Source organism: Drosophila hydei, unplaced genomic scaffold, assembly GCF_003285905.1.
Source record: "Drosophila hydei strain 15085-1641.00,03,60 unplaced genomic scaffold, DhydRS2 tig00008139-arrow-pilon, whole genome shotgun sequence".
NCBI classification, from domain to species: Eukaryota; Metazoa; Arthropoda; class Insecta; order Diptera; family Drosophilidae; genus Drosophila; species Drosophila hydei.
The window spans coordinates 2,139,481-2,158,548 of NW_022045847.1; the positions used below are offsets into that span (position 1 = coordinate 2,139,481).

The 19,068-nt window shown below is 36.1% G+C and overlaps 1 protein-coding gene across 2 annotated transcripts; it reads right to left on the reverse strand.

The window, feature by feature from the left end:
- Positions 1-1,156: 1,156 nt before the first annotated feature.
- Positions 1,157-17,333, reverse strand: LOC111602528 (mothers against decapentaplegic homolog 6). 2 transcript variants are annotated; one of them, XM_023319621.2, is made up of 8 exons: positions 17,050-17,333; positions 15,865-16,060; positions 11,516-12,968; positions 5,732-5,785; positions 5,535-5,672; positions 1,735-1,947; positions 1,526-1,676; positions 1,157-1,464 (listed from the first exon to the last, which is right to left on the reverse strand). In XM_023319621.2, exons 3-8 carry the CDS (start codon positions 12,597-12,599, stop codon positions 1,296-1,298), a joined length of 1,809 nt encoding a protein of 602 aa, XP_023175389.2. In that variant the 5' UTR covers positions 12,600-12,968; positions 15,865-16,060; positions 17,050-17,333; the 3' UTR covers positions 1,157-1,295. The 2 variants fall into 2 exon arrangements, with proteins under 2 accessions (XP_023175389.2, XP_023175412.2); XM_023319644.2 differs by lacking the exon at positions 17,050-17,333 and having other exon boundaries at positions 1,157-1,461.
- Positions 17,334-19,068: the final 1,735 nt, after the last annotated feature.

The window sequence follows — 19,068 nt, forward strand, 5'->3', positions numbered from 1 at the left end:
TGATACATTCAAAATGACTCAAGTCCAAGCTGTTATTAAAATTAGTTTTTACTATGTACTCATACTCATACGTACGTACTTATGGGTTTCATAAAAGGGCGTATAGTTATTATAATAATAAATTTTTGGAATTAAAATGTACATGTTTACATATGTATGTATGTATGCGTAGGCAATTTCTGATGGTTCACAGTTTTGTAGGGGGGGAATTGGTACCGCGACATTATTTACAGTGTCGTAAAGTCTAATGGAACTTAAACACTTTTCCTTGCAATACATTTTTTTAACTAGTTCATTGTACAAAACTCTTCGATTTACTCAAATTTGCGTTTCCGTTACATTGAAAGACAACTGAGTGTAGGGTTCGGGCTGGATAAAAAAACTAAAACGCGAATTATATCATTTACAAAATTCGCCGACAGTTAAATAATTAATCATCGCATCAAATAAAAATATAAAAACGTTTGAGCATGACATTTTTTGGCTATGTATGCTAACTACCAAAGATCAAGTAGACTGAACCAGTTTTGTAATTATAATAACGAATACAAACAAAATCTGGCTAACATAATTTGTACTTTTGTAAGTTCCCTCCCAAAAATGATGTCAATGCGAATTATAAACTATATTTCTAGTGATGACTTTATAAGCATTAAAGAAATAAATGGTTGAAGGTATATGTGCTGCCATTACTAAAACGATTACCCTCGCGTTTTCCCTACCTTTGTTAAGTACATATGTATATACAATTTAAAATAGATATGTACATGTGTTTAGTATTTGTACATACATTTGAAATTTATGCTCATTGCATTCATACATAATACATATGTAAATATACATACAGAGTGAATCACAGGATTTTAATTTTGCTATGTTCAACAATCAATAACTATTTGAATTTAACACTCCTAGCTCCGTCGCTGCGCATGCTTTATACATAAGTTAATTTCGATGAGGCGTTTAGCAATTAATTGAAACACTTTTCTTAATTAAGTTTAACTTTTTAAAGTATATAATTTGCAGTCCATTGTTGCCCCTTATGATTAGTTGCTTGCTAGCCTGTTTGCTGCAATTTAAAACTCCTTGCACCAATTGCTGCTTGTAGTCTTCTTAATGTACATGTTTACATAACCCAGTCTCGTGAGCTTCTTTTAAACTAACAGAAGCAGCTGTTGCTACCGGTAGTACACATAGGGTTTGCTGCACATCGGGTTAGTGGTGACTGTCCCCGGTAAACACATTGCTGCTGCTGCTGCCGCGAAGCAATAAGCACCAACCGGCAACTTGCAATGTCACCGCTGATGGCTGAAGTGGACTTCAAGCCAGCAGGGACAGCACATAATATCCTGACGTCGATACATGTTGCCCCAGCCCTTGGCGAAACTGATCTTCATACTAAACCGATCGATTGGTCCTAAATGGTTTTGCTGTATCTTATTTCCAGCCAGCCATTCAGCCCTGCTGAGTAAGACATGCGTTAAAAAACAACACTATGTATACGCATATATATAATAAACTCTACCTGTGTATTTCAAAGGCTTTGAGACAATAGCCAGGCAACACTTTACAAACCCGGTCCAAGTGTTCGGCAAGCGTTGGCGAGTCCACAAATATCGGCACATTACTTCGATTGTAGATCCACACGTCCCCACACTCCAGGCTTATAGTAACACCTATGACACCCAATGTAAAATAAATTTGTTCATCCAAGCGTCCACAGTTCGAGCTTACCCAGTCCGATCTTTTGACGTGTGTTTTGGACTGCATCCAGCGTTGTACGCTTCCCACATAACTCACGTAAGCACATACTCTCTCCGGCACAATCCACTGGTCCATCTGTGTAGATGTTAGCTGCCAACTTCTTCGCATGAAACAGCTCACCAACACGCTCGGACAGTTCCCAATAGGCAATCTGGCACCATGCATTATTATTCGCGCTATGATCTAAAATTCAAAAAGATAAAAAAGATCAAACCAGTTAAATTATTTTTGGTAAATCTCAGGATAACCATTAAATTCGTTAAGATCGATATCGAATTCGAGCTTTTTCGGATTTTAAAATGTTACCCAATTATCCAATCGGTTCTCCCCTCAGTAAACACAATTCTTTTGATACCTCTCCCACTTCCCCAAAAAAAATCAAGCAAGTCTAGTATTCCCGCATTAAGCATTTAATTTGTCTAAGCAGGGTATCAATTAAAACCAAGTAAGAACATCGCAATTACGCGCAGGCAACTGCATAATTCTCGTTGCAGTCCAAAAACTGCCAAATTTATTACGACATTTTTGGTTTCATAGGTCTATCTTGGAGGATATCTAGGAGAGAAGATGAACAGTGATCTATTGGTGAGCCTAGATCTAAAAATGTTATAAATTTTCCCTCACGGTGCGAGTATATAAGTTTAGGCCACAGTCGAAGTCAACAGTAACTTACTTATAAAGGTTTTGTAGTTTTAGCTGGTAATACATATATGAGAAATGTTTTCCCGATTGTCATGTAGGCGTACCTTAACATTACATGTACTCCAAAGAGCCCCAAAATATAATGAAGTTTGTACTACACGCTAATATGTGTTTCTAATCAAAAATGTAGTATCGGAGTAATTGGACCCACGGAAATGTGTAAACATAATTTGGCTGCATATTGCGACTTTTATACAATCGGGTCGAATTCGGTCCCGGCTATGTCGACAATGTCGACCTACTCGATATTGAAACTAAAAAGTATTTTCCGATTAAGGCAAACTGCCAAAAACAAAACACTAGGCAGGATGCTCTAATCGGGAGTACCTGACTAGGAGGGACTGCCTCCACTGCGCAAACCTGATATTCGAATTGTACTCTTCTTTTATTCATATGTATATAACCTTTCAGCTCTCTTAATAACATTTTCAGATCAGTATCAAATATCCGGCACATACAAAATATGTATAGTCAGATATATATATTCACATTCACACATAAATAAATTATTGTTAAATTAATAAAATTAAATAAATTGATTGTTTCCATCCTTGATGGTATTTGAGCTACGCTTAAAAAGAATCGATTTTGATCGATGAGAAAGAAATCGAAAATAAATTATTAACTCTTATCGATATATCGAATTTTTATTTTCAATTGGTTCAGGATTTCTCCTACTTCTCCTGACGTACAGTGGGCGACAGCTCAAACTGAACACCTAAATTCTAAAACATACCAAAGATTTGAATCTCTTGTTTAAATTTGCGAATCAAATTATAGAATAATTTATGTATTTTTTTGTTTAGTTTTTTTTTGCATTTGAATTTCGTCTGTTAACCGCTTGTTTATAATTTACATATTTAATTAATTCATTTATTAAGTTTTTAAAATGTGTTTACAAATGAACTGGTTCACGCAAGTGTGACCCACTGCATTTTCGCGTAATACAGGGTATACGATTTATAGCCTTTGCAGTTCTGCTATTTTGCCACTTCTTTGGCGCCTGTTCTGGCACACGCCATCGATGAGGGGAATTTGTTTCTCGCATTTGACTCTTTGGGATTTCTAGCGCCGCCTGGGCGTTGTTGTTTTGTATTTTTCAGTCAATGCGCTATGTATGTATGCACACAATTGTACATAAATACATAATTACAAACAGAAGTGCGAAGCGACTGGCTACTACATCATCTTTAAATTTAGATTGTTTTAAATGCTATCTATGTACATACATATACACGTATGTACATCTGTATACGTGCGTGTGCGAGCGTGTAAGTTTATTAGTGGCCACACATGTCGGTGTTGTAAGTACACATCTGTACACACACATATCCATGAGTACGTGTGTGCATATGTATTTATGCATGTAAGCGCATGCTGAGGTGGCAATATGGTTTTCTTTTACTTATGATGGGATTATAACTTCGGCTAAGTCTACAGAGATTGGAGACAACTTATCCAAGGATGATTCAATATTGACAATAATTAATAATTATTAAGATTCGAGTGCTGCACGCAACGTCCGGTAGTAATTTTCAATTATATGCACATATATGAATATGTATGTGCATGCACTTATGGACCTATACATATAGGAGCTACTATTGATTTTTAATTATTGATGCATTTTAAATCGAATTAAAACTGTAAACTATATCTAGCCTATCTACATCTATATCTAGAAAGAAACACTTGACATTGACTTCAAAGCTGCATTTTATATCTGTTTCTGATTATATTTCACAGACTCATAATTCTAATACTTGTGGATTCCTTGAGTTGATACACAGTTTACAAAAATTCCGACAGTCTAATAATGGTTCACGGTTCAAAATAATCGGAATTGAAACAAAAATACTTTTTATAAGTAGGGAACTCTTTAATATGTAGGTCATTTTATAGGGAAAGCAAACTGTGATTGATTGGCACAACTTTTTTAACCCATCTCAAGATGTGATCAATATAATTTGCTTAAATATATTTATTTTTTTCATTAATCTAGAGAGAACATTTTTGGAATACTTTCTGAACAATCTATTGAAGCTAAAAACCGAATGTTTGATTAGGCAGTCAAGGAGCCGCGCAGTTGTTTAATTTGAATTAATTAAGTATTCACATGCAAAAAGAGCCGCATGCCTGTTGACCAAATTGATTCAATTTGTTGAATGCAGGCTTTCGGTATTTTTTTAGCATTACTAAGCTAACGGCTGATTTGAATGCAAAAGTTTTTATTCGAAAATACCATGAAGAAAAAGAGAGAAATAAATATTATCCAGCTCGACGATGGCGTTGGCGGCAGTGTCATGAATGATATCATAGTCATAACGCCACTGCCGCCGATCACCCGCTACCCGCTGTGTAGCTGGCTGTGGCGATAACCAGCCACCAGCCACTAGCCATCAGCCAGCAGACACAGCCACAACCACAGCCACAGCCACAGCCACAGTTGAACCACTGTGTAGCCGCTCCCGCGCTGCTCTACAAAGCTTTCGTAAGCAAGCGCCAAAGATTTTCGCTGCTGCCGTCGCAGTCGACGTTAACGCCGACAGCTTTGCCGCCGACTCGCTTATTCGCATTCGCCTCGCACTGTTTGTATTTGTTTTTCGCTCATTATTTATTTTCGTGTTGTTTTTGCTGTTTTCGTTTAAAAGTTAATATCAGTATAGAAAGTGACGACCTGACGCGGCAAACTGGCGCCACGAACAACTTGACTGCCTGCTTCGCCCATGCCGGCGTGCTCAAACACACGCACGCGACTGCTGCCGTAGCTCTCTCACACACTCACATCACACATGCACAGATACCCACACATCCTACAGTTTGTGCATAAACACATGTAGGTATGCATACACGCGTATGTATATATTTATATCTACATGTACGAGCAAGTATGTATGCGTGCGTATGTATGCCTTGCACACGCATGCACATACACGCGCGCACATAACTGAGTCTACAAATGCCGAGAGGTGCTTGCTGTTTACCCGAATTCTTAATAAAGCAGCGCCGAACATAAGAAAAGAGAAGAGGCCACGTTCCGACTGCGGTATGACCACAAGTAAACTCACCTTTTCCATCAGTGGTAAAAGACTCAAGACTCGGACCATACAACTGGGACTCCGATTGTTTGATGATGCTGTTGCTCTGCACGGCCCACGCGGTCATCGACGAGCTTTCGTTGTTGTTTTGAGTGTTTTCCTCGATATCTAGAATTGTCGTTTTCTGATCAGTTCAGTGTCATAGACACAAAAAACCATTAACATACCTTGATCTTTCAGTCTCAGCATTTTTGATCGCTGATACGGCGGGGGTGCGGAGTCTGAAAGTGAAAAAATAAGGTAAATCATAAAGCCTTTATATATTGACCTTATAGAAATGTACATACTAATAACGACAAAATCCCATACTGAAATTATTATTCTTTTTTGACTGTCATAATTTACAATATCTTGCCTTTAGCTTTATATTGTATATAGTTTAAATCAATTATACGAACTCTTTATGAAGCACTGTTAAAAAATCAGTTTAAGTATTTAAGTCTTTAAACGCCCGCTACATTACAGTAGATTCCTTCTAAGAAAAATCATATCTTCTACAATTTTAAAATAGAAAATTCAAAATATATTTTTAAGGACTAACTTACTGTTACTTACAGCACTTACTCCTCTATAGATTTACCACAAATTATATATGTATATCGAAAAAACAACCATTCCTTCCAAAGTTTTGGAGGTAGATTTCAAAATGTTGGGAGATGAGGTACTGCTGTCTTGTGATTATTTTATCCAATAGGATACGAATGAGTATTATGTAGTATGGGCACCCTACTGAAACACTCCTACTATTTTTTTTTATTAAATGTATTATTTTGTTCTTTCGCATTAATTATGTTTACTAACTAACTTACTGGATGCTATAAAACTGTCAGATGATGTTGAATTCTCTTGCGGTTTTTGATACCTCTTCTGTCTTCTGGCTTCTGTCAAGTATGTAGGAGGGTAGGAGTACAGTTTGAAGTGATATGTTGTGTTGATTGACTCATCTATTAAAAGACAGTACATAATCTAATTATGTATGTACATACATTATTCTATGAACAATTTTATTATGTGAATTTAGGTTTCTTAAATAAATGATTAATACTTTGTTTCACATATAAGATTTTCAGTTAGACAGTCGTCTTAAATCATGAAGAGTTACAGTGTTTGGTAGCAGCTATACTTTGACTCACTGTATATCTATATATATTCATGTCCCAAGGCCGGATACTCACGGTTCTTAGCTATACCTCCTTGACTTTTGCTACAGATAAGGAATAGCAGTGTCCCGCTTCTAAAACCTGATAGGTTATGAGTAATTCATAATAAGTTTTCTAGTCGGGAGTATCCGACCATAATATACCATAATTCATATACATTGATTTATTTTATATAAATGAGTTTATAAATTATGTTATAGAACAAAATTTAATATATAATTTGTGAATAATATCCAATCTCAAAAATTTGTAAGCTCAAAATTCAAGAATTTATTTTAATCAAAGGAAATGAGATGAAATATTACAAAATATTGTTTAACTTTTAAGAAAAGTTCAATTGCGCCAATATTATCTATAGGTTACATAAGTATTGGAGTATTTTTTTGAAGCATAACATGTGTTCTATGGCAATTATTCTCCAAGTTGGAGCTTATCAGAAAAGCAATGTTGTAATCAACATTGTTATAGACATTTCTGAACGCTTGCTTTAAGCCATTTTACTATAGAACAGCGATAATTTTTTATATTATTAAGGGTTAAAGCCTCGTCTAAATGATGCCGTCAAATTTGACCAGATCCTTCGAATCGCAAATAGAAATTTTCTATCTTATTCATTAAACAATAAACGATCAATAAATAAAAAGATTTTCGTATATTAATAAATGTAAGCAGTTTGGAGAATTACCGAAGACTACGACGGATTGAAATGCGCGTGTTTAAGACAAGCTGTGCGATGAGATCATGCTTCACAAAAATAGTACAATATTAGTATTCGAGAATACATACATATACATACATATGCACGTATGGTACATACATACAACACATCCAACAAAGCCAAAGCAAAGCGAGACCGAAACAAAAAAAAGAAGCAAGATCAGAAAAGAAAACAAGTAGAAGCGCTCAAGAGCGCTCTACTAAAAGATACCCTGTAGACGCGATTGCATTAGCTGTATGCACATTCGCATTTATATAATACAAAAATTATCGGAATCGCATGTATGTATATAAATATGTATGTGTCCCTTGGTATATCTATAAAATGCTCGAGAGTTAATCATTCCGTAGATTTGTCTGCAAAGATAGACATTCATATACCCAATTCGAGTTTTCTGCGTACGGGGTATAAAACAGCAACAAACTTGAGCGCAGCCAGGCCAAACATCAGCGCGGCGAAATAAAAATAAATAAATAAAATAAATAATGTTTGCATATCAGCCAGCAGCACTGGGGGACATTTTATTGGCGCACAAATCGTTTGATGTGCGGCGCTTACCGCTGGGAGCGGAGGAAGCTGGTGCTGCAAACGTCAGCAGTGCTGGCAACACCAACAGCATCGGCATCGGCAGCGACAGCGACAGCGGCAACGGCGTCGTCAACTTAGTTAGCCCCAGTACCAGTTAAACCTGATTACGTTTGGACGCTGCTGTGCTGCCGTGCTGCTGCCACGCCGACGCCGCAGTCGCCATCGCCGTCGCGTGAGTCGATTGATTCTTAAAAATCTTATGAACATGCCAAAGCCAAAGCAAAGGGAGCAGTAAAATTCCAACGTTGCCTTTATCGCCCCAATGACGCTCCGCAGCGTATCCGACCTGCGAGCTTCATCAAAAATCAACTGACTTTACCTGAATATATTTGTTTTCTTTATACCCTGATCCCATTAAAAATGGGAAATTAGGGTATAATGGTTTTGAGCAAATGTATGTAACAGGCAGAAGGAGGCGTGGCAGACCCCATAAAGTATACATATTCTTGAACAGGACGACAAGCCGAGCCGATTGAGCCCGGCCCGTCTGTCTGTCCGTCCGTCTGTGTGAATGCGTCGAACTCAACATCTATAAGAGCTAGATACTTGCAATTTTTTCATATCATATCAAGTTTGTTTCAAATAATCGATAACTACTCCAGTTTTATTGTTATCGAAGTGTAGTTATTAAATTAATCGTTCGTATTTAGTTTTATGTATATTTTCTACAATTTTAATTTTTGTTATATTTTGGATTCCGGTTCGAAACTTCCTCAAAGTCTTTACATTTAAGTTCAGTTGGAAATGGGGTCAATATGTGAAGGAGTTTGCATTTTTAGTAAGCTGACAGCCATATGCTGAAAATTTCATTAAATTCCATTAAGTAAAATTAAGCGTACGCATTTTTCCTATTCCTATTCGAAGAATCGAAATTGCGATTGAATTGTTCTTGAATTATCAACTGCTATTTAATTTAAGATTTTCAACTTCATATGCAATCAGAGGCGGCCTTCGTTGCCGACAGTTTCTTAGTTGGAGATCAGGCGGTGAAGGGACGTTTTTTTGTTTTTTAATCTGAAGGGGCGGCTGAGTTTCGGCGTTGTTAGCCAATGTGGGTTCGAACCTTGTTGTCGTACTTATTTTTTTTCCAGAGTATTAAACTCGATAAGGAAAACATTGAAACACGCAGATAGGACTAGGTTCCGGGTATATCCTAGTCGGGCATCCCTACTTAAGCTTTCATAGTTGTTTTGTTTTTTGGTTGATAGGATCGATCAAGTTCCAAACGCTACAACGGCAAGTCCTTAAGGACAACGTTTTCACTATAAACTTCTTAGCAATTAACATACAAAAGAAATATGCTTGGTATGCACAGCAGATCTTTAATATAATTGAACCAACTGATCTGTGCACGATTGAGGGTCTCTGCTGAGCGGGCATAGTTTCTGCTTTAAATGTCATTTACCATGTTTGAACTGCTGCAAAATAAGTTTTCAGTTTATGAGAATTCTTTGGTAAAGACGAAGGAACTGAGATCTTTATATATATACAAAAACAAATTCCTTAATGCATCCCGATTCTTGCTGCGTCGCTTTCGCTACAATTCCAGGAATCGTGTTCGTTTTTTTCTGATGCGGAGAGAATAACATTATCGTCTTGTTCAATGTGCTCGGCGCCATCATTAAAAAAAACCTGTCCTCGTTCGGTATCGGGAAGTTGATTCACCGACAACAGACGAAACACAAACGAAATGCGCTGATGCTGCTGAGACTCTCGGAACAGTCGAACAGGTAAACACAGCACGATCCATTCGTCCATACCTCCAATAGCCTGTTTACCTTTGCCGTCGTGCATCAGGGAGGTCCACGCTTTTTTTAACATGCACATTAAAGGCAATTGAAAGAAGAAGCACAACGGTTGTTACTCGAAACGAAAAGTATTTGCTATTAACCGTAATTGGTTTTATGTTACAAAGACGATACATGTACATACATGTGAATGCATGAGTGTATCTATATGTACATATGTATGTATGTCCATTTATTCATATGTATAGAAAGGTACACTCACATACTTATGCATCCAATACATCCATATGACGGAACGCATAATAAAAGGGCTTTTCGAAAAACAAACCATTAAAACAAATAAATCATCTTCGACGAGCAGATACCTCTGAATCTAATTATACAAAAAATACATCCAACTGTAACCGGGTTTCATCACGTTTTAGGCTGTGTGTATTTTTAAATAACTCGATCTGTCTGTAATCCAACTAACCAAATTTTTGATCATAACTCTAAAAAGATACAAATATTCATGCATACCCAAGTGTTAAACGGAATTATGGACAAAACTGTCGACATCCATCCAACAAAATACAGTTCTACCATTTGCCAAAGGGAAATGAATTTAAAATAGACATTTCTGCAGGAGTGCATTCCAAAATATACGAGTCCCCTTACTTAAGATTGGCTTGCGTCCGAGAGGATCGAAGCTCAGTCCCTGGATATAAATCCGATCTAAAATCTATTGTCAATACAAAAGTGTAAAACAGTTCTTTTTTTTGGTGTTCGATCGCACTACTATTTTTTGAAAACAGCTGAATTTGTAAACATATCTTAAAATCAATTTTTTAAATTTAATTTTAAGCCGAGTTTGTTATAAGGAAACATATATTAGAATAGTCAAGCTTTGCGCTAAATTTATGGAAAACAAGATAATGAACTTTAGTCGGGAGTGCCCAACTAGTAGATACCCAATACCTTGAAATTTAAATTGAAACTTTTCAAACACAACCTTTTTACAAAGCAATGTATAGTGGCACTGCCATTAATATTAATCTACAAAATATGTATGCACATGTGACAACAGTTAGGTTTTCCTAATAGCTTATCATCCACAATCATCCAATGAATCAAAAATTTTCAGTCTGTCTTGTCGCAAAATTAGTTGCATTTTTATTTCCTGGCGCCAAGTTCTAAATTTAGATAAACTCATTTCGTGGCTGTCGTGTAGTCGAACTAGCATTTTTACTCATCGCCCCACATTAGTAAGTCTCAATGGTCACACATACACATGTAGATGATATGTATATATACTATGCATTATATTTCCTTTCGAGATACGAATACTCTCGCATTCAAACCTTACTTTGCGTGAATATTAATGAATATTTTGGGGATATACATAAATCAAGGAGGAACTAACTTAAATACTTTTATCTGGCCGTGGCACACAGAAGTATGTATTTACATAAAAGTGAAAAGGGAAATCAAATATATTATTAAGGCTTAAGAATAGGTATTACACAGTTGAATAAACCGATTTCTCTTCTGAAGTTCTCTTCATGTATTAGTATTTAAAGAACAGTGTGTTTCATGATATAGCATTTTATTTCAGGGATTTTTAAATGAACATAATTCATATACGTATATAATTATATATATATATATATATATATATATATATATATATATATATATATATATATATATATATATATGTATATATATGTGTGTGTATAGATGTACGTATTAACCTACCTGAATCTATTGGATGGTTTACCCGATACCAGTGCAGTGGATTGCAGCAGACATAGACGTAATCCCGAGCACTGGGGCAGGTGGGCAGACGCCTTAGCTCGCCGGCATCCCTGAGGTCGGACCAAAAAAAAAGCTGGCACGTGATTACATGCTGCTCTTCGTCGAGGGGTGAAGTGCACTTGATTAGAATGCACTGTAGATAACTCGGTGTGGCTGATATGATGGCCCCATTGCCTGCCAGCGAGTCGCGCTTGTGAGGTGGGTCCACTCGACTTTTTACTGCCTGGAGTAGGTCGGTTACCTGTTTGTTCTTCAGCTTTTTCAGCAACGCATTGAAGATTTGATGGCGAAAAGATGTCGTTGACATTGACACAGCTCCAGCTGTGGACATCGTTGTCGAGTGGGTATGCATTGGGCAGGTGGGTGGGGATGGGGTTACGCGCTGGCGACTCTGATTGTGGCGTTTGTTGTCGATCGGGATCGTTTTCGAAAAGAATCCATTGTCGGAGTCTGTCGTCGGACCACTGCTGCCGCCGCCGCAGCAGTTTCGAAACATGTTCGCCGCTGTCATTGCAAAGGTCGCTGCGGCCGTCATTGACTGTGCGTTGGAACAAGTCGGCACCGACGACGGAACCGTCACCGGACAGAGCCCGTTTTTGTCGTTCAATATGTCGACGCCAGAGCTTGCGTAGCTGCAGCCATCTTTTATATAGGAATAATCCGATTCGTCGGTCGCCGAAGCGGACACGGAAATTTCTTCTTCTGGATTTGTGTGACACCTCAGTTGTTGCTGCTGTTGCTGGTGCTGGTGTTGCTGCTGACGGTGGATGAGACGATAGGAGCCTGAACAGTCTATGGAGCAAGGAATTGAACAGTATGGTGGTGGTGGAGGGTTGATCAGGGAAGACTGATCCGTGTAGCAGCAGCAGAAGCTGGCGCACGTTTGAAGGTGGCGTTGATGTAGAGGGTGCAGCGGCTGTTGTTGCTGCATGGGTATCGGTATCCCATCCGCATCGCACGTAGCCGGATTGTTTCTTGACGCATAACGCCATAGTGCATTTTTCTTTTCTCTTGGGAATATCATGGAGGGACATCAATTCTTTTGGTAACATCGATATTATCGAATGTGCATTATTTGAGTTAATCAACTTTATTAAGACGCACTCATAAGGCTCGGCTTGTCGACGTTTCGATTGCTTTGTGATATGTGCGGTGGGTTAGATTGTGGGTTGACTCGAACGTCCTCTTAGTTACAGTAACTGTTCTGTTAATTTTAGCATATATGTGTATGTATGAATATATGATTGCATATGTACATAAATACAAAAATTATTATTATACGTTGACTAGGCTTGGCTTGGCTTGGCGGTATAATCGAATTCCTTTCTATCACTCAATAGATTTTCAGCTGTGATATGATTTTGGTGGTGTTTCGATTGCTTTGATATGCACTCTGCAAATAAAAAAATAGAGAACAAAATTAATCAAAATTCTTTTGCACGGCAAAATAAGAACAATATAATATTTTTGGGCTACCGAATAGAATAGAATAGAATTAATTTTGGATTATTTTAGTTTATGCTTAGTTTTTGTTATTTCTCTTTGATCGTCACTCTGCATCGATTACTTAGCCCTGTTGTCCATGTTTTTGTTTAGTTACCCAAATCTAAACAATTTTTGTACATTTTGGAGAGATTAGGCAGCCCCCAGGATAAGCAAACCAAATTCATGGTTTTAGCTGTAGAATATTGCTCAACATTTTTAATTAATATTAAATTGTATTTTGAATTTGGAAAAATTATATTTAATATTGAAAATCTTTACATTAGCCATTTCATATGATGTTTCACGATCGAGAATTGACACAAATATATATGTACATAGTATAAGTAAATACGTATGTAATTTTAACTAAAAATAAAACTAGAAGAAACTTAATTAAAAAAAAAAAAAAACAAATAAGAATGTTGTAGTCGGGCATGACTGACTGTATTATACTCCTTCACGGTCCTAAAGCATTTGATGCTTGGTGTAAGCAAGGAATAAGCAAGGAGTCTGCTGAAACTAAGCCACCAAATTTTGCAAAGAAGTTTTTCAGCAACTTTCATGACAAATTTTAAAAAAAGAAATATTTCAAGTCTCAATCTTTAATGAAATAATTCACAAATTGGAAATTACACAAAAACTAATCTACTTTTTTCATTTTGTAAGCGAATATAAAAACTAATATGAGTGGACGCAAAACTTATCTGGGGTTAAGCGTTGCGAATGTATATATATATATTTTTTTCACACACACACACACACACACACACATATATATATATATATATATATATATATATATATATATATATATATATATATATATATGTATATGTATATGTACGTACAAACACACCGAAGAGCTTCCGGTTCGTTGCCAGGTACTGTAGAATACACACAAATGTTTCAGCTACATTAAAAAGAAGGCATTGACCACCGACATACATATGTATATAGATTGGCATATATATATATATTGGCCTACTAATGTATACATATTTATTTGTCAAATGCATGATGTATACACATACATGTGTAAATTATGTCATACACATGTGCATGTACACTGTTTCTACGTGAATGCATATGTGCATACATACATATGTATGTACAGTATGTATGCATGTATGTGATTAGCTGTTATCAGAGCTAAATAAAGCACAAACGCGCCGCACAAGTAGCGAATCAAGGCGCATGAGTAATATGCCGATCCCAGCGGCGGCGGTGTCGGACTGCGCAGCATCACTGACTGGCGCTGGCGCTGACAGAGGCCGCTGCAAGTTAACAACCCAAATACAAAACTGTGGCCCCTACGACCATTTTGTTGCTGGCTGACTGGCTCGCTGGCATTTCTTGTGCTCCTTATCGCGACGACAACAGTGGCGCCGCCGACTTGACGGCACGACCACATGCTCAGTCGAACACACACACGCAAACGTACGTATGCATGCTTGTCTGTATTTAAGTACGTACAAATGTTCATATGCATACATACATTCATACAAACATACACATACACACTCACACACACAGATGTATTGAATTTACTTGCTTGCGTGCCAGCCAGAGGCAAAAGCAAAAGCAAAGGCAGGGCAACAACGCGACGAGACGAGACGAGACTCAATGAGGCACAGGCGCCACAGTGGGCGCCACTGACGTAAACGTAATAAAAGAAATAATAGTAACGATGTCGGCGGCGGCGTCGTCGCAATGGCGCCACCAATATAAACTTATATCAGACAGACACGAAACAACGACAGCGCCAGAAACTACAACAACAATACAACAACGATACTATAGACCGACGCGTCGGTCGGTCGGTTGGTTGCTCGTTCGGTCGTTTTGTCAGCCGGTTTGACAAGTTGGAAGAATCAACAATTTGAGGTGAATTCAAACAAGCGAGAGCACGAAAGCAAGTGCACAAGAGAGCGTCCGTTCAGTGTGTGTTTGCATGGGTGTATATGTTATACATATATATGCTATATGTATATATATATATATATATGTGTGTGTGTGTATATGCGTGCATGTGTGTCTATCGGTGGCAAAGAAATAACACATTTCCGAATTCTTTTGAAAATTCAACAAGTATAAAAATCTAGTATTGGTAATAGTAGTATGCGCAGTAAGGAACAGAGGAAGAGCAAGGATTCTCAATGATATTGTTATAATGTATGTCGTAAAAGTTAAAAAAGATTTTTTATTTACATACACATGCATATGTATGTCCCCATTAGCTCTTGGAAAGTCGCTTGTACACACAGATGCACATAGCAATGTATATCTGCGAAATATATGGGCATACACCTGCTAACAGCACTGCCTTCTATGTTGAAGGATGTCATGCAAGTAGGTAAAGGTATTGTTGCTGTTAAGTAAATGGCAATGGCGCCGGAAAGATGTTTACAGCGAGTCGGCATTATTGGGGCATTAAACGAATCTGCAAGGGAACATTTCCTGTGATTCTGTTTGCAATATAGAAAAAAGAACTCGTAAAACGAAATTTGCCTTGGATGTTGAAGATTACTGTAAGTTAAGAAAATCTTGATAAAATCATTCGGGATATATCTATATGTCGAATAAGAAGTTTAGTGTAGTGAAGTTTGTGTTATGCACTCTGTAACGCCCGATTGTAACTTTCATATATATTTTGCTAGATCCCGACTGTTCAAATAAATTAAATGTTCATATAAATTAACTTTATGGTACACAAAACTGGTGTTTTGAAAGCAAACTAACTAATGTTTTTAGAATCAAGCAATACTAAAATTAAATAAAATATATATTGTAATATAAGTACTTACTTTATTGATGGGGTTATTATTCCATTATATCCTTATAAGGCTTATTTTATAAAACACACCAATCTTATGTTGATATGTTGGTGTATTGCGATTTGTTGATATGTATTTGGGTTTAATTCACACTTATTTAAAGATTCACATTTCGAATTATTTATATTCAATTGTAATCAATGAGGATTTGCATCATTCTTCACTACTGAAAACGGATTCGATTATTTATTTATTATCTTTAGTAAGCACTTATCGAGTTGTCAGCATTAAACGTTAGTCTATTGTTTACACACACATAAATACATACATACATATGTACACTTAGCATCAATCTAATTAAGTGAGTTGTTTTGATCTTTGAAAGAACTTTAATTTATATTCGGAAAGTATTTCCATGCAATTGAGTCGACGATGATAGCTAAATAATATTAATAATAACAAAATCAACTTTGTGGTTAAGAAGATCGTTTAAGTTTGGACGTCAGATATATATAAATCCATAAATTGAAGGTGAAGACATTCGTATTTGTTGAAATGCTTTCCAGTAATTGAGGCATATAATTATAACGTTGTTTATATGGAAAAAGATGTTGTTAATGGAAAAACATCATGTTTTCGAAAGTAGCGAAAATGTAACTCATCCACATTTTATTATATAAGACTGTCTACATCAAAACAAGTAAATAAAATCCGGCAAACGGAAACATGATAAAGTCATAATCACCATGTCAGAAGCCAGGGCTTAGGAATAAACACAGAATAAGTCCTGATCTAAATCTACTATATACACTATATACAATCAGTCTCATCATCTATATGACAAGAATAAAAGAATATACTTTCATAGTTCATAGAACACGCACAGTTGAAAATAAATAAGATAATCACAATAATACTTAACATGCATACACATATGTTCATGTATGTATGGTCATGTACTTATATACGTATTATCGTATTATCGGTAGCTTTAAGCAGTGATCAATCTATGGAAGTACGTATGTATGCATGTATGAATGTACGTATATATTAATGTATGTTGCGTTACGTTGCGTTTTGTTACCACTCACGCATATTTCAATGGTAAATTTAAGTAACGTACGTACACTACTTTTTGTTTATTGATCAATTTTTCTTACATCGCACTTTTTGTGTGCCGTTATTCACTTTAATATATATTTTGATTCGGCTTACACATGTGCACTGCGACGGCGACGGCGACGGCAACGAATTTATATTTGTTCGTCACTTAACACACTCAACCTTTCATTTCACTTTTCGCTTGCACAATGCTTTAATGTAAGAGAACTAAGAAATGTGTCCAAATCAAAATGTCTAAAGCAGCATAGAATGTGAACGCTGTGAACAAGCAACTGTCGCTGGACTATGTATTTTGCATTTATTTGTTGGTTACGCCCGCGTAACAAAAAAAATGTTCGGATAGCAACCGAAAAACACTACGTCCGCTTACAACGAAAGTTTCTTGCGTTTTGAATCAGTATGCATATGTGTGTTTTTGTATCCGACAGATGTGTGGTGAATTTCTCGCTGCGCTCTCTCGCATACAGCTACGCCCGTCGCACAAACACATACGCATATGTACACTTGAAGTTGGCCGCACGCAATTTGCGACTCACTTGAAGTTGGCTGCGCGCGATTTTAAGTCGCGTTATATTTTGAGCAAAAATTAACTTGAATATGAATATATATATAAATATATGTTATATTATATATATATGATATGTTATATTCAGTATATTTATTTATACATAATATATATTAAATATAATATTGAAGTTCATAAATAACAAATACCTTTAATATATAAATATAATATATATTTATCTTATTTTTATATATGTATAATATAATGTATAATGTATGTATACATATATATAAATATATATTAAATACGTAATGATAAATATGCATAATTTTCTAATATTTTTTTCTTATAATGTAAAAAAGTTAATAACAAATACTTAATAAAAAACGAAGATATTTAAGAACGTTTAGAATAAAGTAACTGTTAGTGCCAGGTAAAAATATTGAGCTTGTTCTCAAGATGTGATAAATAGTTCCGATCAAGGACATATCAGTTGCACTTACTACGTTCGATTCTGTAGATCAGTGGCAGTCTTACACTCACACAGAGGTAAAGAGAGAGAGAGAGAGAGACAGAGAGACGGTTAAGTTGCAAAAGAGATCAAAGAAGTATGTGAGAGTTTGTTGGCCAGCTCCAGCGGAGATAATTGTTTTGGGTCTGAACGACTTGAAAACATAAAAGCAAATAGGCTGCTGTCATTACGATAATAACAGGTCGGAACCGCAGGGTCTCGATGACTGTAGGATAGCAGCGGAAGACGAAAACTGACTCACCTTATGATAGGATATTGCAGCTGAAAGTTGAAGTTGAAGAAGTTCTTTATGGTTCTACGAATTAGAATACTAACATACAATTTATATATATTCATTCAATATATAACTATAACTACAGAATATAGAACTGTTGAAACTCTATGGACTTCGTATAAATGTTTTCGTTTAAATATAACAATACAATAACAGTTAACTAGCTAAGCTTAGCTACTAACTAAGCTTAGCTAGCATGTATAGTCGTGAAAAACGTCAATTGAGGAAGAGACAAATAAAATCATGTACCTTTTTAGAACTAGGCCCCAATATTTGGAACTTGCGTCGCTAACAGAACGATTATAACATTATGAATATACGCCCACAAGAGGCGTGGTAAAACGTGGATAAATAAATTAATTAAGGATTTCAATTAATCCTATTATGTTTTCAGCGCTATTTGAGCATATGCATATTTAACAGTGTAGTAGATATTTATTTGGCAAAACCACAATCCCAAAATTTGAGATATATATACATATATAATATATACATCGTCTATTATTATCTCTTATCAATAAATAAAAAATGATTTTATAACTTAAAATTGAAAGTGTCTTATACATTCGATTCCATGTATATTTACATAAATTGTAGTTAACCAGTTCTATGTATTCTCATCTTCATGAGTTGGTAACTTTAAGGCAAATAATATTCAGCTATGTAAATTCTAATCTCTCTGGCCATTAAAAACATGTATAAAGAATTTTAATAATAATAATTTGTGGTTTAAATACCCATTTCTTAATTGTTGATGTTTCTAGGGTATATATATACATTAAATTATGGTCTACATAAAAA